Source organism: Geotrypetes seraphini, chromosome 6 (assembly GCF_902459505.1).
Source record: "Geotrypetes seraphini chromosome 6, aGeoSer1.1, whole genome shotgun sequence".
NCBI lineage: Eukaryota > Metazoa > Chordata > Amphibia > Gymnophiona > Dermophiidae > Geotrypetes > Geotrypetes seraphini.
In genome coordinates, this window is record NC_047089.1 from 223,897,805 (window position 1) to 223,923,760 (window position 25,956).

The 25,956-nt window shown below is 45.5% G+C and overlaps 1 protein-coding gene across 1 annotated transcript in view; it reads right to left on the reverse strand.

The window, feature by feature from the left end:
• PLAT (plasminogen activator, tissue type) overlaps positions 1–25,956 on the reverse strand; it is an 82,302-nt gene that overhangs the window by 43,886 nt on the left and 12,460 nt on the right. Inside the window, 1 exon segment of the mRNA XM_033949655.1 lies at positions 5,619–5,714. Within this exon segment, the coding sequence (XP_033805546.1) occupies positions 5,619–5,681 (63 nt within the window). The 5' untranslated portion in view covers positions 5,682–5,714.

Below are 25,956 nucleotides of genomic sequence, written 5' to 3' on the forward strand. Positions count from 1 at the left end.
GGGGGGGGGTTCTCAGAGTGGTATTTTTGCTTTAATTATATTTACTTGTGTGAATTAGTAATTATTCACTGCACTATTTTTCACCAGTTTTGGTTGGGGACACGTGAGATATCCAATGATGGTGTGCAGGTAGGGTTTTTTTTTGCCTCTGCCTTGATGTGTTAAGCGCTGGAGGTTCTCCTCCCCTCGCTAATCCTTCACACTGAGGATATCCCGTTTTATAATTATAATATGTTATTTATTTATTGAGGGTTTGCTACCCTGCTTCACACTTTAAAGTCAGAATACCACTTTCTGAACTCGTTGACTATACTGCCTTTCAGTTTGTCTCTGTTATAGAATAGGGTCATTTATGCTCCCAATTTCTGGGAATGGCCACTCCCTTAGCCACACCCCTTTTGCGTGCTATAAAATTGAAATGCACATTTTATAGACTAGGGGGCACAACTAGTGCCAATTAACACCAATTACTGAATGTCAGTGGCTCATTAACTGTCTTTCAACCCCTCCCCAATTCTAATTGATGTTACCTCGCTGTCCTTACAGCACCTCTAATTTCTTGTTGTACACCATCTTGAACTGAAAAGGCATATGACGGGTTATAAATAAAGCTATTATTATTATTAACTAATTCGTTTAACATGTGGATCTGGGATCCGAACCCATATTTGTGTACCCATCTTTGGAGGACTTATATAGAATCCAGGGGGGAAATAACTTCTATATTTGACATAAATTTTTGTCCTCGCGGGGCAAAACATTATGCACAAAATATCGAAAAACTCTCAGGCTAGTAAATATTCCAGGAGCTGTGGCCTAGAGGTAGCATTCTCCAGGCATGACATGAAGTCTGGGGCGTGTGGGGGGGGGTGTTCCAGCTTCTCTGGATCAGATCATTCCCCTAGTGCCAGTGCTAGTATAGTGGTGCAGCTGATGTGGCTGGGAGAGGAGGCAGGAGGTGCCAGTGCTTCTGCCTCTTTCGATGATCTACTGGCTGTTAGTGTGCATGTACTAACTATTCAAATTTTCCTGTATCTGCTTTAAGCTGATATCGGGATTGTCTCCAGCTTACCTTTTTCCTCATTTTGTGTTGCATAGTCCATCAAGAGAAACTAAAAAAATTATACCTATTTGCTTATCCAAAAATGAATGGGTGTAGATATATAAGACCCTCTTAGATAGGACCCTAGCATTTCAAGCTGGCAAGCAATAATCTTGGTTAGGCAAATGTATTCAGCAAGCTATGTTATCCTAGTGCAGTTTTCGGAAATTAATTAAGACCACTTTGTTCGATAAGTTTATTACTTAGTGAGTTTTATTATTGAAATTCTATTTTACAAATATTTGTATTTTTTACTGTATTATTGTATTTCACTGATTCTCCAGCTTGTTTTAGTGTAAACCGTCTAGAACTTTTGGTTATGGCGGTATAAAATAATAAAGTTATTATTATTATAAGCCATAGAAGGAGCAGCAGTAGAATGTAAGAGAAATATCCTCCCACAGTTCCTCTCTAGTAATTAAAAATGTTTTCAAATGCATCTAAAGCCAACAGCCTACAACACGGTTAGGCCAGAGGTTAAAAGGGGGCACTCAGGGATAACAAGGCAGAAAAACTAAGGGGCCTTTTTATTAAGCTGTGTTAGGTGTTTAACACAGCTTTTAATGTGCATTAATTGCTCTGTCAAACACCTAATAAAGAAATCATCATTCCGGCCTGTGGAATATGTAGGGAATTGGCCAGGTCTGTTGTGATGTGTTGTTACCTGCAAATCAGGAAAAAAAGTGGGGGAGAACAATGGACTTCCAACAAGAGGAGGAAAAACCCAAAGATTTGGCCAGAAACAGTTTGTTAAGTCTCCAAAAGTGACAGCAAGTCAAAACAGTTGTCATGAAAAGACAATGAGAAGGTCAAACAATCGTCTCAAGAAACACATGTAAAAGATCCGAAACGGCACCATTGCTTATTTCGTTAATTAATTTATTTTTATAGCCTGTCCTCCCAAGAGAACCCAGAACGGGCTACAGATCAAACATAAGGGGCTGGGAAGTACAGACTGAAACTCTATACATCGCTTACATAAGAACATAAGAAAAGCCTTAAAGAGTCAGACCAATGGTCCATCTAGCCCAGTAGCCCGTTCCCACGGTGGCCAATCCAGGTTCCAAGTACCTGGCCAAAACCCAAGGAGTAGCAACATTCCATGCTACCGATCCAGGGCAAGCAGTGGCTTCCCCCATGTCTTTCTCAATAACAGACTATGGACTTTTCCTCCAGGAACTTGTCCAAACATTTCTTAAAACCAGCTACGCTATCTGCTCTTACTACAACCTCTGGCATGCGTTCCAGAGCATAACTATTCTCTGAGTGAAAAAATATTTCCTCCTATTGGTTTTTAAAGTATTTCCCTGTAACTTCATCGAGTGTCCCCTAGTCTTTGTAATTTTTGACGGGAGTGACAAATCGATCCACTTGTACCCGTTCTACTCCACTCAGGATTTTGTATACTTCAATCCTATCTCCCTTCAGCCATCATCAGCAGGGTCAAACAAAACGTAGTATAATTAGGTAATTAGGTATTACAGCCTGATGCTCTATGAATCTACACACGTAATATACAACAGTCACAAGGTCTACTCAAGTGATATACAACAGTTGGAGGGTTTCATTCCTTGGCAAGTTCATTCTTGTTGTTGGAAGTCTATTGTTCTCCCCCGCTTTTTTCATGTGATCTTTTCCTGTGGGGATCCCCTGAATTCTTTCGCCTTTTCAGTTGCTGGTGCGGAAGGCTGAGATTGTTCCCCTTACGCAGCTTAGCAAAATGGAGAGTTCCCCATCGGGTAGGAGTGGCTGTGGGGCCTGAGCAGGCTGACACCGTTCGGGTGTGTGGAAGACAGCTTGGAGACCATCTGCAGCTAAGTTATCCTGCTCGCCACTGACTGTGATCAAGACTGTTTCATGTGCTATTTGCTACACTCACACTTTTGAAAGTTTTTATAGTTTTGGCATGCTAATGTTTTTCAGTGGTTCCCACGTGGCCTACTATTGTGTCTTTCACTGCTGTGTCTTGATTGACACTTATTTGGACCTCACATGCTTATGTTTTTGAAAGTGGAGTTTTTTGCCAGATGATGCTGAACTGAGGCTTTTTCTCCACAATTTTTGTTATGTTTTTGGGTTGTGTGTGACAGTGGGTCTTTGTGAGAGTGCAGTGAGTGGACCTTGTAGTGTCATAGTGGGTCCCTGGGGTTATTTCAATACGGCATACTTTTGAGTTAAGATGGGATCCCCCTTCCCCCTGTTTTTGGGGGCCTTTTTGGTTACCTGCTAACAAAGAAGATAACCCCTCATTCTATAACGTGAGCACCTGAAGGTAAGCACTCTTTGTGAGCTCAGATCATAGAATATTTATGCACATGAACGTTATACGAGGGATCTTCAAAAGGTCTCCGCACTTTAATTTTTCTAAACACTATTTATTAAATATCTCAAAAGCAAATTACTGTATTTTTCGGACCATAAGGCACACTTTTTCCACCCCCAAAAAGGGGGAGGAAAAGGGGGTGCATCTTATGGACCGCATACACTGCCCCCCCTCCCCCCGGTACTGTTTTTAGTGGTGGTCCAGCGCGGTCTCCGGGACGGCTGCCTTTGTCTTTAGAAGAGCGACGCACAACGCAGGTCTGTGATTGTGAGCGGCGCAAGACCAGACAGCAAGCGCAAAGGTCGCGCTCCTGCGTCGCTCTACTAAAGACACAGGCAGCCGTCCCGGAGACCACGCTGGATCACCACTAAAAAAGGTACTGGGGGGAGCTGCGGGTAGCTTCTGCTGGCTTCAGGCGGGTATGGGTGGCTTCGGACTTCTGGCGGCTGCGGGTGGCTGTGGGCGGCTTTGGGCTATGTGTTGCAGGTGGTTTCGGCTTCCCAGCACCAGATGCACCAGACCACCAGAGACACCTACATATAGAGGAGGAAAAACCAAGAAGAAAAAAATTCTGAACCAAATTTTATTTTTCTTGGTTATTCCTCCTCTACAGGTGGGTGCGTCTTATGGTCCAAAAAATACAGTACATCACTTTTCCACATAATCACTCTGTTTTGCAGTACATTTTTCCCAGCGTCCTACTAACTTCTTAATGCCATCAGAAAATAATATTTTTACAGGAGTATCCATGCAGATGATAATGAAAAATTGGAAAAAGCTGGGATAACTTAAATTATAGTTTCTGGCGGGAATCATTATGCCAGATTTATAAGTTTGAAAACATTAATTGCAGAGGGGATACCATAGCAAATTCAAGGAAATTTGGAGCCTGTTAACAAATTATTGTACATTATGAATGTGACTTATTAATATTATTATTAGTAACATTATTTCCCTTTGATTCATGAAAGATTGTTATACACATCCAGGAAGGGCAGGGGGAGGGTTAGGTTGGGGGGGTTAAACAGCTTTATATTATTTTTTTGAATATATTACTTGATTGTTCATATGTTTGCACTATGTATTTGATGTCAAAAACGAATAAAGAATAATTAAAAAAAAGAAAGAAAATAATGTTTTTAGTTGAGATCGAGAAAATATGAACGTGTGGAAGCATTTTAAAGAACCCTCGTAGATTCACGCATAAGTGCTAGTTGGAGGTAAGAAGTATTCTATGAGCTTAGCATGTCATTTACATAGTGCTCAAATGCAAAAGGGGAGATCATGTGGGGTGGGGAGCATGTGGTGCAGTAGTTAGAGCTACAGCCTCAGCACCCTGAGGTTGTGGGTTCAAATCCCTCGCTGCTCCTTGTGACCCTGGGCAAGTCACTTAATCCCCTCATTGCCCCAGGTACACTAGATAGAGTTTGAGCCCACCAGGACAGATAGGGAAATATGATAAAGTACCTGAATGTAAAACCACTTAGGATATAAATGGTATATAAATAAATAAGTTCTGCCTCCAGACCCACCCAGTTCCACCTCCAGCCCTGTCCCAAAAAGCCTCCTCTCTTCTTCCATAGGAGCTCCAGCCACATCTGGAGGGCCTGGAGCATGTGCAGATGTGTGTGTTGTCATCCACGCATGCTCAGAGGCCCTCCAAATGCGGCCAGAGTTCATCGGGGCTTTCCAAAACCCAGACAAATGCCAGGTTTTGGAAAATCTGTCAGGGAGCCCAGATAGTTCTCTAAAAAGAGGACATGTCTGGGTTTTCTCGGATGTCTGGTAACCCTAACCTATAGGATTTTTTTTAAAGTCCAAGTTCCTAGAGCAAACAATTGAATTCCCGCTGACATCCACAGTCTCGGTACGTTAATGTAGTTAGAGTTACTAACAAGCTCCATCTTACCAGGGCTGGCTGATCCAGTCCTGGTGTTACTTCATTGCCGACCTTGTAGTTATGATTTCTCTAGGATAATAAAGAATATAAACCCAGCAAAACCAGGACTAACTCAACCTATCCCGAATAAAAGGAGACAGTTGACTGCCCAAACTGGAGTAATCTTTGGACTCCCACCCCCAAGTCCTTCCTTGTCACTTCATGCTACAGCAGTGTGCTGCCAAGCTACACAGTTGTAGGAGGGAGACTTTTTGGCCAGTCCTGGTTTTGAATTTGCATCCCAAAGCACTTACCTTATAGGCAGAAGAAGAAACAGCTCCCGCCAGCAGGAGAAAATAAAGGAATCCGATATCCATTTGCTTTCCGAGCGCACCTTTAAAAATGGCCTCCTGAAAGACAGAGAGTTCATTGTCTAAATTATGACATACATTATTTCTGATATTGTCAATGGAGCATCCCACTCTTTTATACTGAGATGTTACCTCAAAACCTACTATTATGATCAAGGCCAGTCCAAGGGTAGCTGATGCCCTAAAACCCCCCCCACAATTCTGAGGGGGGAGGAGGTGACAGAACTGCAGTGCACGTATCTACTCAAGGTTTCATGCCAGCTGTTCTCAGGCTGCAGTAGGACTGCCCAGCTGCTGCTGGCTGCCATGCCGATGCCACCTATTTTCCTAGTGGTAGAGCCGATCCTGGTCAACATTCACTGATCTCTTAAAACAGTTCTGGATGGGGATTGTTGAAGCCAGGCAGCAGGAAAAGAGGCTGATCTGGATGCTATCCAAAGACTGTCTGAAAACCAGTGAACAGACAATGTGTCCTATTTTGTGAAGGGAAGCCCAGCATATTTCAGTATTGCTATGTGCTATCTTGTATTCGTTGGAATCAAGTCAATGAACCACAGTATAAGCCCCGAGTCTAGCTATTATCTTTCTCACCCTCCTTCTGAGCGAGTCTGGTGAGTGACTGACACGTTCCTTTGTGGTCTGAAACAGCAACTTACTCCATCTAATTAAATCAAACCCATTGTGCCTCCTTCCCTGCAGCCACACAATGCCTTTGTACAAATCCTGCCCTTCCAGACAAAAGCCCCTATATCCAGGAAGGTACCGCTGTGAGTAACACAACTCATCTGGCACTTAATAAACTAGCACAGTCATAAGACTCCCTTCTCATCCTGGCGTTCTTTCATTTGTTCCTTGCATGCAACCACATGCGGTGTTTTGAAAAGTGTGAAGAGCCCAAGTGAACTAGACGCTGAGGTGAAGTTCCCTACTGGAGCCCCAAGCGGGAGTCAACAGCGGTACATGTAGGCCTGACTAGAAGCAGAGAAATTTTAAATATTGGGGAGGGGGGACCTAATTAAATGTATAGAAATTAGAAATACACTTTTAGGTCAAAAGACAGGGACTTCTGGCGTCCCGATTGAAGTTTGATTGGATACGTTAAACCCTGAGGCAGCAGACTTGTGAAACGCTGGCCACCGTTGGTGTACCGATCAACAGAAGATAAGTTGAAAGTTATTTCTTCTATCGTTCAGCACTAACAGCTCTGCTTAAGGTGTTTTTATATTCTGGAGTGCAATGGAGGTTTTTGCCAGTGAGGTTAACGCCTAACCACCTGTCAACCACTTTTGTGGAGGTGGGTAGGTCCCAGTCGGAGGCTTTTTCCTCCATTTTTTAATTGCACGCTACAATCAAGCCTAAGCTGTGCTGTTTATTTTCCACCTGACACTGCATATTGTTTTTGTGAAAGTGTTTTCTAGATTAAATAAAAATGTAGAACATGCAGTTTTCTAGGTCTGTCCAGAAACAGCGTTCTTAACTAGAAACTGAATATCCGCACTAAGGCCCCAATTCTAGAAACGGCTCCTAAATCGGTGCGCCTAGCCTAACTTAATTTTCTTAATTGGCTTAATCAGCACTGTTAAATGAACAGTGCTTTTGAAAAACAATGTAAAAAAAATGTAAACCTCCCCCCCCCCCGTTTTACAAAACTTTAGCGCGGTTTTTAGCACCAGCTGCAGCGGTAAAAGCTTCAACGCTCATAGAATTCCTGGCGTTAAAAGCCACGCTACGGTTTTGTAAAGGGGAGGTAATTAAGTTGATAGGCACCTAACTCAGGAGACGCCTACCACTTCAAGGCATTTACCAGCAAGTAGGCATGGTTAGGGGTGGATTTGGGGCATGGTTTGACTTAGGCGCACTCACTTAGGCCAAGAAAACCCTGACATAAATGGGAGTGTGCCTAAGGTTTCAGCGCTTACTGGCGTCTAAGACCACTTAGGTGCCGCTAGGCGTGATTCTATAAATGGCGCCTAGTGGATGATTGACAATTATGCTCAACGGTGCTTAGAAGTTAGGGGTTTATAGAATTAGACCCTAACCACCTTAACTGAAACTGGCTATTCATATTCATTAGGCAGTTTGGGACAGAGTCAGCACCTAAGCCAGGGATGTCAAAGTCCCTCCTCGAGAGCCGCAATCCAGTTGGGTTTTCAGGATTTCCCCAATGAATATGCATGAGATCTATTACCATACAATGCAAGCAGTGCATGCAAATAGATCTCACGCATATTCATTGGGGAAATCCTGAAAACCCGACTGGATTGCGGCCCTCGAGGAGGGTCTTTGACACCCCTGACCTAACCGGTTACATGCCAATTCAGCCCTTAACTAGTTAACTGGCTAATAGGACCACACAAGGGTCTGCTGAAAAGTTCTCAGCCCAACCGACAAAGTTGAGGCAGTCTCCATCAGGAGCTATTTGCACTTATACCAATGATTTTTCCAATTTTTTCGTTCTGTAATTTTCCGATAGAAAGAAAAGAGTGGAAAATCACTGGACTAAGTGTATAGTCCTTGATGGAGACTGCTCCAACTTTGTGGGTTGGATTGAGAACTTTTCAGCGGCCCTTCGTATAAATAGCAGCCTTATCTTTGGCTAGTTTAACTTAATCAGTTTAAGGGCTGAATATCGTCACTTAATTGGTTAAGTACTGACTGGCCACATATGCAGGATATCCAATGGCAGTGCCTGGACATGGATTGGCATTGAATATTCGGGCATAAACCTCGAAGGTGTCATAAAAAATTGCTGACCACTGCTAGCTGAATTTTTACCCCTAGGTATTTTTATTTTTTTGACTTAGGGCTCCTTTTACTAAGGTGCGCTAGCGTTTTTTTAGCACGCGCTACATTGATATGCATGCTAACCCGCTATGTGCCCAAAACTAACGCCAGCTCAATGGAGGCGTTAGCATCTAGCGTCTAGCATAGCTTAGTAAAAGGAGCCCTTAGTGTTTTCTTTCTGTTCCTTTGGGCTTCTGAATCAAACAAAGCTGACCTTTATAAACATGTCCAAGACTGGGCTGCTCCTCTTTCCTCCTAAACCCTCTGCTCCTCCTCCTCCTCTGTTCTCCATCTCGGTAAATAATACTGTCATCATTCCAGTCTCCTCTGCTCGCAACCTTGGAGCCGTCTCCTGTTCCAACCTCTCATTTTCTACGCACACCCAACAAACTGCCGAGGCCTGTCACTTCTATCTCCACAAAGAAACAAAATGGAATTGTCCAGATCAGAATGAGGTGCACTAAAAAAGTGTCCTCCAACTCATCTGGTAATGTGAAGATCTTTATTCCTCCAATGTCACAATAGTCCATACAACGACTCAATGATTCAATGACTTGGCACTAGTGGGCCACAGCTGGACGATACGAGATTTTTGGTTAAATTTATGTGAGTGCCAGCTCTCTTTGAATATCATCATCCGTGATTCTTAAGACTCCTGAGGCAGGCCTATTGGCCGAAACATGTACATGTCGAGTCATTGAATCATTGAGTCGTTGTATGGACTATTGTGACTTTGGAGGAATAAAGATCTTCACATTACCAGATGAGTTGGAGGACACTTTTTTAGTGCACATCATTCCGATCTGGACAATTCCATTTTGTTTCTTTGTATTTGTTTTTGTGGTTTTGTCTGGTTTGGTCTTTTACTTCTATCTCCACAACATTACTAAAATTCGCCCCTTTCTCTCTGAGTGCACTACCTGGACCCTTGTCCACATTCTCGGAACCTCAAGTTTAGATTTCTGCAATCTACTTCTAACTTCTAACTAGTTTCTAGCTGTGCCACCTCTACCCCCCACCTGCAATCTGTTCCATGCTTTCACCACCCTTTCTGTGAAAAAGTATTTTCTGAGGTAACTTCTGAGTCTGTCCCCTTTCGCCTTCATTCTATGCCCCCTCATTCCAAAGTTCCTTTCAACTGAAAGATACTCGCCCCATGCACATTTAGGCTATGCACGTATTTCAACATCTCTATCATATCTCCCCTCTCCTGCCTTTCCTCCAAAGTATTCATATTGCGATCTTTAAGAATGTCACTAAACACTTTGGGCTCCTTTCAGAAAGGTGCGTTTAGAGCCTTAACGCGCAGACTAGCGCGCGCTAAAATGCCGTGCGCACTAGCCGCTACCGCCTCCTCGTGAGCAGGCGGTAGTTTCGCTAATTCGGTGCGTGCGCTAAAAACGCTATCGCACCTTAGTAAAAGGAGCCCCTTGTGAAGCAGACCACTGACCATTTTAGTAGCCGTCCTGTGGACCGACTCCATCCTGTTTACATCTTTTTGAAGGTGCGGCCTCTGGAATTGCCCACAATATTCTAAATGAGGTCTCACCAGAGTCTTGTACAGGGGCCTGATAGAAAACGAATTAAATAAATAAATAATAACTATCTAATCTAATCTAATCCTTAGGTTTGTATACCGCATCATCTCCACGTTCGTAGAGCTCGACATGATTTACAGTAGGAGAAATAGGGAAGGAACTACAACAGAGGGTTAGAGGTAGAAGTGTGAAGAAAATTTAGAGGACTTGGGATGCCAAGATATAAGAGTTTCCTTGATTCCTAAGTTGGAGGGAGACTTACATTTTTTGAGAAAAGCCAGGTTTTCAGATGTTTGCGGAAAACTTGGAGAGAGCTCAAGTTCCGAAGAGGGGAGGTAAGGTTGTTCCAGAGCTCAGTGATTTTGAAGTGGAGGGAGGTCCCTAGCTTTCCTGTGTGGGAAATGCCTTTTAGCGAGGGGAAGGATAGTTTTAATTTGTGGGAGGATCTGGTGGTATTAGGGTTTGAGGAATTCCAAGAAAGAGGGATAAAGGGAGGGAGGATACATAAGAACATAAGCAGTGCCTCTGCCGGGTCAGACCACAGGTCCATCCCGCCCAGCAGTCCGCCCCCGCGGCGGCCCAACAGGTCATGACCTGCCTTAATCACCAGAAGGGGCCCCCTTTGCCCCCTAGGTTTGTCATCGAAGTCCTATCTTCCCATCAAAGTCCTAACCCTCCGGCCTTGCACCTACACGACCTGGTGAGCTGTCTATATTTATGCATCACCCCAGCACCTCCCTCAGTACCCCACGATCCCCTTTTCCCTCAGGAATCTGTCCAATCCCTGTTTGAATCCCTGTACTGTACTCTGCCGGATCACTTCCTCTGGAGCGCATTCCATTTGTCCACAACCCTTTGGGTGAAGAAAAACTTCCTTGCATTTGATTTGAACCTATCTCCCTTCAGTTTCTCTGAGTGCCCCCTTGTACCTGTCATCCCTTTTAGTCTGAAGAACCTGTCCCTGTCCACCCTCTCTATGCCCCTAAGTATTTTGAAGGTCTCTATCATATCCCCCCTGAGCCTCCTCTTTTCCAGAGAGAAGAGCCCCAGTTTATCCAGCCTCTCGGCATATGGGCAGTTTTCCAGCCCTCTTACCAGTTTCGTTGCCCTCCTTTGGACTCTCTCCATATAGGATTTTGAAAGTTAAAAAGGCGCATTTATAGTGGATCCTGGCTATCTCGTCCTCCCCAATGAGCTCAGAACGGGTTACAGGTTGTGATAGGCCAGAGCACACTGAAGGGTTTCAAGGAAGGTTTAGATAGGTTCCTAAAGGATGAGGGGATTGAAGATTACAGATAGATGTAGAGGTAGGTTACAGAAATGGTCAGGAACCACTTCACAGGTCACAGACCTGATGGGCCGCCGCGGGAGCGGACTGCTGGGCGCGATGGACCTCTGGTCTGACCCAGTGGTGGCAACTTCTTATGTTCTTATGTACAGTTAACCGGTTACAATTTGCCATAGTTATAGTACGTTTGGGGGGGGGTTTGTTTTGGGTTTTATGGTACAAGTTTTTATCCTAACTCGACATATACTAAGGATTTAATACCAATATACATAATATACTGTTTGCAGGATAAATTTGATAGTTACAGTGCAAGATTTATCAATATAAGTTTTGATCCTAATGTGACACAATCAATATACGTTAATATTTCTTTCTAATCTATCAGCCTTAGGCAGGGGAGTTAGATGAAGAGCTCTTTAAGGGATCTGATCTGCGGGGACAGTTCATTCCAGTGGCTCAGTATAAAGTGGGAGTAGGAATGTCGTTTGGCGGTTTGCAGTTGAGGCGTATTTCATCCTGGGAGCAGAGGGACATGGGACTTTCCTGTGCACTAAGCCCAGATTTTATTTGAAAGAGGCACACTAATAACATAGTAAATGACGGCAGATAAAGACCTGAACGGTCCATCCAGTCTGCCCATAAATTATACCCATGTTCCCATTTAGCATACAATACCTGCAAAAAATGAACATGGGAGCACATAGGGCCAGATTCTGTATAGGGCACCTGCCGGTGGTAGGTACTGCAGTCAGCTGCTTCCGCTGATCCCATTCAATGCCGGGTCATATCTGGCGACCAGCACTGAATATCTGGTTTCAGCTTTGTCCACGGCTACTTAGCTAGTCAAGTGTTTAGCGGTTAAAGATAGGCTGCAAAACTAGCAGACCTATCTTAACCATTAAATTTAACCAGTTATGCTGAATATTCACTCTTAACTAGATAAGATACACGGCTAGTCGGTAAGTGCTAATAATGAGCGGAGATAAACAGCTATCTTTCACTGAATATTAGCACTTAGCCGGCTCTGTGTTATTTAACCAGCCTTCCTGGCCAGTTAAATAGTGCTGAATATCGTGTGGGGGGGAGGGGAGTTAATCTAGGGCATGCAATGGCCTTTCCCAGGCTATTTAGTGCAGTGGCTTTCAACCCAGTCCTCAGAGACCACATCTGACCAGTTGGGATTTCAGCATATTCACAATGAGTATTCATGAAAGCAATGCATGTAAATCTATCTCATTCATATTCGTTGTGGGTATCCTGAAAACCCGACTGGCCAGGTAGTCGCTGAAGAATGATATGGTCTAGAGCAGTGATTCCCAACCCTGTCCTGGAGGAACATCAGGCCAATCGGGTTTTCAGGCTAGCCCTAATGAATATGCATGAGAGAGATTTGCATATGATGGAAGTGATAGGCATGCAAATTTGCTTCATGCATATTCATTAGGGCTAGCCTGAAAACCCAATTGGCCTGGTGTTCCTCCAGGACAGGGTTGGGAACCACTGGTCTAGAGGCTTTTCTCCTATCCCTTAGCTCAGTCGTTGCAATCACTGTAAAATTAAAAACATATTGTTGCTATACATTCTCTTTCAGTTAAGAAATCTCAGAGCCAACCTAACCAAGAAAAACAGTCTGGCCGTCTTCTTTTCGTTCCACACATCATCAACAGTAAGCATTGTGCAATCAAGTGCCTTTTCCTCTCTTAGACAGTGAGAGGATGCAGTTGGATCTTCCTCAGCTAGACTATCTCTGCAGACATCTAAGAGGAAGAAACTCGTACTTGAGTGGGTTTGCTAAGCAGACAGAACATTGAGAAAGTGTGCCAGTGATCCTACAGAAGAAAATGAGGAATGCCATGTTAGGTCAGACTGGTGGTCCACTGAATCCAGCATCCTGTCTCTGGTCAGTCCAAGTCGCTTGCAAATCCTAATCAGAAGATCCTTTCCCTGTTGCTCATTACCAGAAGTAAGACTGGTTCTACCTGGATAATTGTTCATGAACTTGTTCTCCAGCAGCTTGGTCACATCTTTTTAGAGATTTATTATACTGCATTTATTTAATGATTTTTTTGTATTGATTTTATTGATTTGGGGCTCCTTTTGCTAGAGGTTTATAGTGCGGGCCAGTGAGGTAAATGCTCTGACACTCAAAGAATCCCTACGAGCGTCGGAGCATTTACCTCGTTGGCCTGTGCAAAAAACTCTAGCGCCCTTTAGTAAAACCCAGTGTTTCTGTTTTAGTTATTTTATGATAATATTTGTTGCTTCAAAATGGGTTTTTTTGATGAATGTGAGTAATCAAATGAACTAAATACAATACAAATAAGTAACTATTCTAATGGTCTTGATCACATAATCCAACAAAAAATTCCATAGCTTGCTTGTATGTTGGCTGAAAAATCTTTCTTAAATTAGTTTTAAATCTGCTACCAGTTAGTTTTATGGAGGGTCCCCTAGTTCTAGCACTACTGGAAAGCGTAAATAACCCTTCTATTTCAACCTGATCCACAGCACTTGTAATTGTATAAAACTCTATTGAGGGGAAGAGTGTGGCGCAGAGGTTAAAGCTACAGCCTCAGCACCCTGCTCCTTGTGACCCTGGGCAAGTCACTTAGGCCCAAATTCTGTAACCGGTGCCTAAGGATAAGCACCTATTTTGGAGGTGGCCATCTAGATAGGTGCCTGCCTAAATTGATTAACAAACTCAATTAAGCCTTTTAATCAGCACTAATTGAAACTTAGGCGACTATCGAGATAAAGTGATTCTGCAATAAGGCGCCTCTAAAAATTTAGGCGGCCTTCAAAAAATTAGGCGCTATACATGTTACACGTGGGCGTGGCTACGTTAGGCACCTTGTTGCAGAATCGCCGCTCTTAAGCGTGCTTAAGTGCTCACATAGGCGCCTAACTTTTAGTTGGGTGCCTTCCAAATAGGTGCCACTCAGCGTGATTGAATAAACAGCACACAATTTTACTTGAATCGCGCTAAACAGTGCCTAATTCGGCACCTAACTTTTGGGCGCTTCTTATAGAATTTGCCCTTTAATCCCCCCCCCCATTGCCCCCAGGTACATTAGATAAATTGTGAGTAGAGAATGACACGGTGACAAAATTCATCACCGTTCCCGTCCCCGCGGATAACCGCGGGAAACCATCTTCATGTCATTCTTTAAGGAGGGAGGGAAGAATCAGAGTATGAATGACCACAACCACTGACCCGCAAGCTTTGCTTTGAAGAATGCTGGTGTAGAAGGACTGAGGTTGAAACAGACACTACAGAATGACAGTCTCTGGTATCCAGAGCAGATATTGTGATGTCATAATGCCTCATTCCACCAGTGCCTAAGAGCCAATCACATCAGTGATGTCACAATGGCTTCATTATCCTTGGCTCACATAAGAATCAGAGTATGAATGGCCACAACCACTGACCCGCAAGCTTTGCTTTGAAGAATGCTGGGGTAGAAGGACCGAGGTTGAAATAGACACTAGAAATGACATGGGATTATTTCCCGCGGTTATCTAAGGGGACGGGAACAGTGATGAATTTTGTCACCGTGTCATTCTCTAATTGTGAGCCCACCCAGGACAGTAAGGGGAAAATGCTTGAGTACCTGAATAAATTCATGTAAACCGTTCTGAGCTCTCCTGAGAGAACAGTATAGAAAATGGAATAAATAAATATTATATAACCTTGCAGCTGTTTTTTCTCTGAGCTGACAAGCTCTAGCCTCTTAAGCCTTCCCCTTTAAAGGGGTGTTCAATTCCCTTTCACATACTTTAGAGGTTCAGAACAGTTGATCTAATCATGGACGATGTTCGACATACTGGGGCCCAGGACAGAAATTAAGGAGGGGGTCCCCTCAATTCCTCTCCCCCAATTTCCCCACCTACCAAATGCTTTTCCATCCAATATCTCTCTCCCTCCCCACCACCCCTGGGTCCACACTCTCTCCCTTTCACTTTTCAACTGCCTTCCCATCCAACATCAGCTGCTCTGGCCCCTGCGGGCTGGGATGTCCTTCCTTTCTCTCCACCCTGTTCCGAAGAGGTGGAGACATGACATGACAGTGATTCTTTGGCACTGCCTGCAGCCTCCTCAGCACTGGTCCTCTGCCATGGTCTGTCCCCTCTGACACAACTTCCTGTTTCCATTTGTGCAGACCTCGGCAGAGGAATAATGTTGATCAGAGAATCGCTGCTATGCTGGCGACCCTCCTCGCATTTTAAAAGGGACTGGGGATCCCATTCATTTGAAGCACTAACAGCACTGAGTAGAAGGTTTTCTAGATGCTACAATGACAGTAGATACTGCAATTGAGAGGGAAAGTGTAGTTACTTACCTGTAACGTAGGTTCTCCGTGGACAGCAGGATGAGTCAGCCACATATGGGTGTTGTCCCAACAACTCCCAATTTGCGGATAAGCTCTCCAATAGCTCACAGATATATATATATTTTTTTCTCTGAGCACGTGCAGTGCCCGGGCCCCACTGGGCATGCCCGAGCCCTACCCATTTCCCCCTGCTTCCCCCTAATCCCCAGTCTTTAGTTTCCGCCCGTTCCCATCGGTCGGATTTTCTACAGCTCTCCATTACAACTTTCTACTCATCACCTTGAAGATGCCTGAATCATCTAAAGAAATGACTGGGATGCAGGAGAAGGATGAATGCACTGGATCCTCATGAATTGTGCGCCCACTGATTGGATCCGGCGCACGAGGTTTCCGTGTTGCTTGCATTGTGCGCACATGTCTCCATGTGCATGCAAGCTAAGGAAGAGGACACTGAGAGACTTCATGAAGAGAAGTGAGGCCCGAGAATCTTCCTCCAGCAGCCATCCTCATCGGAATGCAGCAACGGGGGATCCACAAGCTACAGTGGCAAGGAGCCTCCTGGATGCCCTGGCTCAGCTAATCCCCCCGCCTGCACTTGGCCCGGCAGAGAAATCTCTCCTGGAGTCTCTGCATGCTGCCGCGTAAAGCCAGCCTCTGCAGACAGCAGATCGGGGTTTTTCGCCCTCCAGACTGAGAGATCTCCCCCGGAGTCCCTGCATGCTGCTGCGTAAAGCCAGCCTCTTCAGACAGCAGATCGGAGTTTTCGCCCTCCAGACTGAGAGATCTCCCCCGGAACCCCTGCATGCTGCTGCGTAAAGCCAGCCTCTGCAGACAGCAGATCGGGGTTTTCGCCCTCCAGACTGAGAGATCTCCCCTGGAGTCCCTGCATGCTGCCGCGTACAGACAGCCTCTGCAGACAGCCGATCGGGGTTCCCCCTCCAGCCCCAAAGATAAGTCCTATCTGCTTGTTTTTGGGAAAACCTCTGATAATCTTTTGCAGCCTCGAGGGCTCTGCCCCACCCTCCTCCCAATCTGAACTTAAGGAGAAAGAAACTCCCTCGGGGGGACCTGCAGACCTCTCCCACCGGCAGGAGACATGCTGCCCCATGTCTTGTACAGGGAGTGGGTGTCCCTCCTCCCTGCAATCTCCCCACATTCTGAAAATAAATAAATAAATAAATAAATTTGATGCTTTTTTCCCTCTTGGGGTCCTGCAGAGTCTGCAGTTCAGACCTCTCCCACCCTCCCCCCTCCCTCATGTCGGGAACCAGGAGTCTGCCTTTCACATTAGCCTTGAGCTCAGACTGGGCAGGGTCTCAGCAACCAGCCATGATGGAAACCGCTGGCAACCAATTGCAACACAGGTTTTTCCTTCCTCCCTGGCAACAGGGGCAGTCTCAGAGAACTCTTCACAAGGAATGGTGCTGATGTCATCAGTGATGCGGCATGTCAGACCATGCCTCCCCAAAGGTGGGGGTTTGAAACTCCTCAGCCTAAAGAGCTGTTCACTGCACTTTTCCACAGCTCACAGCCAGCAGGAGGGACTCTGCTACTATTTATGATTTCTATAGCACTGAAAGGCATATGCAGCGCTGTACAGTTTAATATACAATAGGCAGTACAGCAGGAGAAGCCCACACAGGAGGCATCATTACTCCTCTTTCTCTGCCTCCAGGCACAGTGGGAAACGCAGCCAGGAGCACTGGCACAGATGAAGGGGTGCATCCTACCCCCTCTCTGCAGGCTCTCCCCCCCTCTCAAGAAGGACAGAGAATGTCGGTGGGGTACATGGAGCCACCCAACCAGTCAAGTGGAGCAGCACATGAACCTGCGAACCACCAGGGGTGGGACCAGCAGCAACAGTTAATCCTCCTGCTGACCCAACTCCTCTCTCAGCAGGCAACACTCCCCCCAATACCCTAAATAACAAAAAAAAAAACCAAACCCACAAACGAGGACTCACCCCAAGTTCCTCCAGAAACTCACAGCCTTTCTCAAGATCCACGTGGGTGAACCACCAGTACCCAAGACAGAGTACTACAATGCCTGAACTACCAGTACCCAAGACAGAGTACTACAATGCCCGAACTACTTTAGGCAGGCGGTGGCGATTCCAGTCCACAAGAACCTCCTGGACTGCAGAGATGAGATTTGGCAGACTCCCTGTTAAGGGCAACCAACATCAAGGAGACTGGGACTGAAGTACCAGATCTTTCCGGCCCGGGGATTCGACAACTCGCAGCAGCCATACATGGAAATTGCGGTAGCCTTGGCGCTTATGAGAAACAGGGCAGCACGACCCCCCTTCCAATGCCCCGTCAGGGAAGGACCTAAAAAACCCTGGACTCCACGGAGAAAAAGACCTTCGAGGGCACAATACTGAGCGCACGAATTGCTGCGCTCCAGTTCCAGATGCGGCTTTATCAGGAGGCCATTGAGAGAAAATAAATAAATAAAATAAAACAGGGACTCCAGGTCACCACCGAGCCAGTCCACACTGGCAGCAGTCTGTGCCCCAGCGCTCGCAACAGTAACATAACTGCTATGCAAACAAGCACCGCCCGAGGGGCAGGAACATCCAAGGGCAGTCCTCTCCCCAAAACAAAAACAGAACCTTGACCACCCTCCGGCCCAGCAGGATCAGATTGTCTGTGAAGGCTTGGCCCAGGATCACCATCGATCAGTGAGCCCTCAGCATCACCAAGCAGGGATTCCAAATTCGTCTCCACTCCCGCCCCCCCAGAGTGGGCGGGGCACCCTCCATCTGGCGACCCAATTTTCCTGCAGCAAGGAGTGGACCTGCTTCGTCAGAATCAATAGAGGCGGTGACGAACAGAGGAGATCACCAAGGGGTTTTTACTCCAGGAACCCCCACGTCCCCATGGACAAGGACAACGCTCGATCCTGGATCTCTGCAAGCTCAACAGGTGCATACACAAGGAACGATTCCAGATGCACTCTCTGGATACAGTCTTGGCCCTGTTACAGCCTGAGTATTGGCTAGTATCCCTGGATTTACATGATGCATACACTCACGTGCCCATGCACCCAGCCCACAGGAGGCATCGTCACTTCTAAAGCCAAGACAGACACCTCTAGTACAAGGTCCTAACCCTTGGACTCTCAACGGCTCTCAGTGCCAATGAGCAGGGCTTGGGGTGAAAAATTATAATTTCTACTGTAATGGATTATATGTATAAGAATGTCAAGTGCTGTATATTTTATTAGTAATGTAATGTTTTAATATTAATCACTTGTTTGTCAGTTTTAAAATGAATAAAGAATTTTAAAAAAAAGGGGGCAGGGGAGTGGGAGAAGGGAAGGACATCCTTGGAGCTGTGTGGAGCCCAGGGCTGCTGCCCTGTTTACCTCCCTAACGCCAGCCTTGGATCTAGTCCTGGTTTTACCCTATGGTCCTGCTTTTCTAAGAAATTGCAACTTGGTTAAGACATAGGGCCTAAGTATTAGAGAACATTTATTCCCTAATTCTACAAACTTCTGCACTCAAATTTCTGACTAGCGCACAAAGCTATGCACGTAATTTACAGAACAAGGTCAGTTACGTGCATAACGTAATTCAATAACTGCCATCAACAGCCAATTATTGACTTTTACAGGCCATACTTGGTTCTAATTGGCACCAATTAACAGTTATGCACGTAACTGACTTTAGTCGCTGCAAGTTGTGTGCTCAAATTTTATAGTGTGCAACTTCAAGGGAGGGGCGTGAATGGACCAGGGTGTTAGGCAGTTACATGTGTAACTGAAGTATAGTATAAAATACTATCATTTTCATACCTAACTGCATACAGTTAAGTGGTTTACATATTTCATACAGAAAACCTGACCGGGCGAGGGCCAAGGATGGACAGCCCTGTTCTAATTTAACCAAAGTTGCCAACCAGCTCTGTTTACCCAGGGCCAGTTGATCCAGGCCTGGAATTACCTCGCTGCTGCCCTTGGAATTGTGATTTCTCTATGAAAAGCAGGAACACAAACGCATTAAGTCCAGGACTGGCTCAGCCTGTCCTGAATAAATGGAACCCAAGCTGTAACAGTCTTTGGACTCCCTCCTTGCCACTTACAACCAGAACGAAAGAAGTCATCCTGCCGTTGTATCGGGCGATGGTGCTTCCGCATCTGGAGTACTGCGTCCAATATTGATCGCCGTACCTTAAGAAGGATATGGCGTTACTCAAGAAGGCTCAGAGGAGAGCAATACGTCTGATAAAAGGGATGGAAAACCTTTCATACACTGAGAGATTGGAGAAACTGGGTCTCTTTTCCCTGGAGAAGAGGAGACTCAGAGGGGATATGATAGAGACCTACAAAATCACGAAGGGCATAGAGAAAGTAGAGAGGGACAGATTCTTCAAACTTTCAAAAAATAAAAGAACAAGAGGGCATTCGGAAAAGTTGAAAGGGGACAGATTCAAAATGAATGCTAGGAAGTTCTTCTTTACCCAACGTGTGGTGGACACCTGGAATGCGCTTCCAGAGGATGTAATAGGGCAGAGTACGGTACTGGGGTTCAAGAAAGGATTGGACAATTTCCTGCTGGAAAAGGGGATAGAGGGGTGTAGATAGAGGATTACTGCACAAATCCTGGACCTGTTTGGGCCGCCGCATGAGCTGGCTGATGGACTGATAGACCTCAGGTCTGACCCAGCGGAGGCATTGCTTATGTTCTTATGCCAAATTGCCCAGTTGTAGGATGGAGGCTTTTTGACCAGTCCTGATTTTGAATTTGCATCCTAAAGCAGGGTGGTAGTCCGTGATTCAGCCAAATGAGAGATAGAGAAGAAGATTAACCAAAAATATTAAAAAAAAACCTATAAAAATATAGGATAGTCACTTTAAATTATAAAGAGTAGTGAAGTGATGTATTTAAATTTATGACGAATTAAGTCACATATTCATCATGAAGGTTTTTTAGATCGATGAAAGAAAACCACGCCACAATTCCATATGTGGGCTATAACAATATAATCCGCAGGAGTGGCAACTCAGATCTTTTTCCTTCATGTTGATTTAAATATGCAGGTCATTTATTTTGATGACTTTTTGCTTTTTTGATTAACCTTTTTTGTGAGTCCCTGATTCAGACCATTGAAATCAGTGCTGCTGGTCTATGCACCAGGAAATCCAAAACTGGTATAAACCAGAGGGTCTCATCCTAGTCAGTAGAGAGTGACACGGGAAAGGTTACTGCGGCAATACCACAGTTATCACAGTAATTATAAGGATTTTCGAGAATACTGCTACTACTACTGGCCTGGCATTGAATTTCCCGGGTATAATGCCAATGGTTAGGGTTGCCAGATTTTCCAAACAGAAAATCCAGACCCCCCTAGAGCCCCCCTCCAGGCCTGCCCAGTTCCACCCATCCCTGCCCTGTAATGCCCCACCCCCACCCCCAATCCCGCCCTAGCCCTGCCCCAGCCCCACCCCTGCTGCCTGCTCTTGTCAGGCAGGACATCTGCACATGCACGGATGTCACACGATGACATCATGCACACGCATGTGTGACATCATCACGTGGCATCCGAGTACAAGGATGCGCGGATGCCCTCCTGCACGACACAGATTTCTTCAAAGCCTTTCAAAACCCGGACAAAGTGCCAGGTCTTGAGACTACAACGGGAACTCACGGAAGCCATTCTGATGACGGCTCTGCACGGGGCAAGAGCACAGGAAGATCGCTCCTGCCCCGCTTCACCGCTAGACCACCAGGTAAGGTTCCGGGGATGCAGGAGTGGGTCAGAGCTGGCCGAGAAGTTATTCGCAATTTTTCACACTTCGCGGTCCAGCTCTGCACCTAACCCCTGCAAATACCGAGGGAGAAGTGTAGTTGAAGTGACTCCAGTTTTCTGGTTGATGGTGACCAGGAATTGACGAATAAGTTTGAGTGGTTCTGCAGTTTTTCATATAGAATCTGGAACATGATACATGATAGTTTGAAGGCGATACAAGTTTTGATGGGAAGCCAGTGTAAGTTTTTATACTATAGTAAGATGAGATAGAGTCAAATTTTTTTTTAGTTTGAATATCAGTCTGATCACTGTGTTTTGTATTATCTGTAGTTTGTTCAGGAGAGTAGAGTTTAGACCCGCATAGAGGGAATTGCAGTAATCCAGCTGGGACAGTATAAGCATTGCGTTAGTACAGCAAAGTGGCGCTCTTGGGAAAAGGGTCAGATAAGTCTTTATCTTCTCATATTGTAGAAGTTGGATTCTTGAAATTCACCAGAGAGAGATTTTATACAACTTGGGCCAATCAGAGCCTCAGGCCTATCCCCAGTGCATCCCTAGATGCACCAGGAGGGGATGTTCCATTTTAGACGACGCAGGCAGGCCAGATGGGAGGAGGGAGTTCACGCCCTCCATGCATCTATGTTGAGGTATAGTAGAGGGGGCGTCAGAGGCGGGGAAGGGGGCGTCTTAGGTGGGGGGAAGGTCACTTGGCAGCAGGGAGCATGGGCATCTCTCCCGCTATGGGCGGTGCATGCAGATGAGTGGCGGAAGGTGTCTTGGCAGCGGGGAGAGCAGGCATCCCTCCCGCTGCAGCGGGTGCACACGGCTGAGCGGCAGCAGGCATGTCTTGGCAGTGGGGAGAGTGGGCATTTCTCCCACTGTTGTTGTGTTTTAGGAGGGAGGATTAACGTGGGTTTTATTGCACATGTGCCCATCGCCATTGCCAGCGATGGGCACATGCAAATTTAGCGATTCTTCGCTGCTATCCGCCGACCTCATCTGCATGCGTGATTTTTTGAAAATGTCTCACTTTTTTCAATTCGTTATCAAAACGGCTGTGTTGCTTTTTAACACTTTTTTTGAGAATTCTGGCCTTAATCCCTCCCATTGCCCCTGGTACCACAATTAGATTGTAAACTGCTTTGGGTGAATCTCTTCATGACAAAGCTGGTTAACGAATCCCAATAAATAAACTACTGGTGTAAACTGTGTAACCTGGCAACTCTGCAGCAAGTCTGGTATTAAGATAATTCATACTCAGAGTTCTTACAGTGGCAATTCACTCCGTTGGCTTCCTGGTTAGAGCAGAAACCATCACACCTGGAGACAGAGGGCTCACTAGACTAGAGGAACAATGAGTATTCATTGAGAAGAATCCGGCAACATTTTCCCAGCCATTGTGCTACAGGCAGTCTCTCTGAAGGAGAATCAACCAGCTGCTCGGCAATCCTTAGCATGTGCATCACTTACTAGGAGCTGAGCACTGTGAAATGTGTCCAATTAGATTGTTAGCTCTTCTGAGCAGGGTCTGACTATTATATGTTGAATGTACAGCACAGCGTAGGCCTTTCAGTGCTATAGAAATGATAAATAAATGAGCTTTAATTCCACTAGTCTGTCTAAACACCAGGGCAAAGCTGTTAAAAGTCACATTTTCTCTTTCCTGTTGTCACATTCCTCTGTCTGTCCAGTCAGTGCAAGAGTCTGGCTCATGAGAGAGCCAAGCCACAAAGTGGAGGGATGTAGTGAGCACTCCTCGAAGGCGGGGGCTCAGCCTCTCAGTCTCTGCTCTTTAAGAGAGCAGCCGCACAGAGGCTTGGTGGGGCAGGAGGATGACTGAAATATTAGTCAGCAGTCCAGGAACCAAGACAGTGAGGCAACAAAGACAGGGGGGAGAAGGGGGGCCTCACTGCCTCTAGAAGGTTCTGATCACTATTCCATCAAGAACATTTCTCAGTGTTGGTACAATCCACTGTGCTTTCTCAGCTAGATTATTGTAGCTCAGTTTATCTGGGCATTAAGCAGAGCAGTCTAAAACGACTTCAGTTAATACAGAATACTGCAGCTAAGCTCATTTTTGGGAAACGAAAGTATGATCATGTTTCCCCTTTGTTGATAAAGCTTTACTGGCTCCCAGTTTGCTTTAGGATCCAGTTTAAATGCGCATGCATAATCTTCAAGCTTCTCTATGGAATATTTGATCCTTTTGTCCCCTTAGACTTTGCCATTTGAGAAACACACAAAGATATGTTAGCCTTCCCTTCCTTTAAGGGAATTAAATCTGCTGGGAAGCTCAGTCGATCTTTTGTTTTCAAGTTTGTAGAGATCTGGAATGAACTTCCTGACTCCATTAGGCTTTTAGACCAGCTGTAATTATTTCGTAAATTCCTGAAAACTTTGTTGTTCTCGCAATTTTTTAATGGTTTAACTATAGCCTCAACAAAATGATAATATTATAGCTATTTTTCTTATGCTTTTCTTATGTACTTTAGTTTTTAATTAGTTTTTCCTTCTCTTATGTTTTCTGCTATGTACTCTAGTCTTAATTATATGCGAACCAAGTCGACCTCCACTGGGAGATGACCGGTATATAAACCAAAGATTAGATTAGTATTCTGCAGTGGGTTAGCAAAGATAACCAAAGGTCAGCTGCAGAGAATCAGAGCAGCAGAGAGAGAAAATCCCTTACCCCCTCCATCTTAGCGTTGAAGCCCAGCTGCCATGTCGAGGACCAGTTTTCCAACGTGATCAGATCCTGCGTCATACTATCCTTGAGATTGCTTTCACTTACTATATTACACAGTTTGGCGGCGTCGGCGAACAGTGCTACTTTACCCTGAAGCCCCTGGGTCAAGTCCCTTATGAATATGTTGAAAAGGGATGGTCCCAGGACTGAGCCCTGCGGCACTCCGCTAGTCACCTCCGATGTCTCAGAGAGGGTGCCGTTGACCACCACCCTCTGAAGCCTTCCACTCAGCCAATCATGGGTCAATGATTGGCTGAGTGGAAGGCTTCAGAGGGTGGTGGTCAACGGCACCTTCTCTGAGACATCGGAGGTAACTAGCGGAGTGCCGCAGGGCTCAGTCCTGGCACCAAACCTTTTCAACATATTCATAAGGGACTTGACCCGGGGGCTTCAGGGTAAAGTAGCACTGTTCGCCGACGACACCAAACTGTGTAATATAGTAAGTGAAAGCAATCTCAAGGATAGTATGACGCAGGATCTGATCACGTTGGAAAACTGGTCCTCGACATGGCAGCTGGGCTTCAACGCTAAGAAATGTAAGGTCATGCATCTCGGCAGTGGAAATCCATGCAGAACATACACCTTGAATGGAGAAACACTAGCTAGGACTTCAGAGGAACGGGACTTGGGAGTAATCATCAGTGCAGACATAAAGGCTGCCAAACAAGTAGAGAAGGCCTCATCCAAGGCAAGGCAAATGATGGGATGTATCAATAGAAGCTTCGTCAGCCGCAAACCTGAAGTCATAATGCCACTCTACAGAACCATGGTGAGACCTCATCTGGAATACTGTGTGCAATTCTGGAGGCCACATTACCGGAAAGATGTGCTTCGAGCTGAGTCGGTCCAGCGGATGGCCACTAGGATGGTCTCCGGACTCAAGGGTCTCTCATACGAAGAAAGACTGGGCAAACTGCAGCTCTATACTCTATAGGAGCGCAGGGAAAGGGGTGACATGATTGAGACATTCAAGTACGTCACAGGTCGTGTCGAGGTGGAAAACGACATATTCTTTCCCAAAGGACCCTCGGTGACAAGGGGGCACCCGCTCAAACTCAAGAGGAGGGAAATTTAGTGGTGACACCAGGAAGTATTTCTTCACAGAAAGGGTGGTAGATCACTGGAACAAACTTCCGGTGCAGGTGATCAAGGCCACCAGCGTGCTCGACTTTAAAAATAAATGGGACATCCACGTGGGATCCCTACGAGGGTCGAGTTAAGGAACTAGGTCATTAGCACTCAGACTTAATGGGGTGGGTCAGTAGAGTGGGCAGAATTGATGGGCTGTAGCCCTTTTCTGCCGTCATCTTTCTATGTTTCTATGTTTCCATCTCTTCTCTAGCACTGTACCACGTTACTGGGATATGTATTAGCTTCTTCTCGGTCCCATTGATTAAGTGAACTGCAAAATAAAGATAGGTGAATCCAGCAAACATGCTGCTACAGGGCCTTCGTCATATCACAAGATTGGAGAAAGAGTTGGAGTCTCTACCAGAGTTTCAGCTCCTTAGCCATGTTTTCAGACCCAAACTGATAAGACTTATTTAAGCAAAAGCACGTAGGCGGAAGGATAGAAAAGCCATCATGCAAATTTTCAGTGAGTAAATCTATCTGCCTTAGATAGTGCAGGGGTATTAGGCACCCTTCATGAACCTTCAGCTCATTGCCCCTCTAAAGTAGTTTTCAGCCTCTTCCCCTCCCCAACACTCTGAGATTTAGATAATTAAACTGAGCAGTTCTGATCACTCCAACACCACCTCTTTCAAAACAATCCTGTAAAAAATGCAAAATTGGAATTAATGAGGTCCCTATTCCAAAGGACTTATAAGTTTAGGGACATT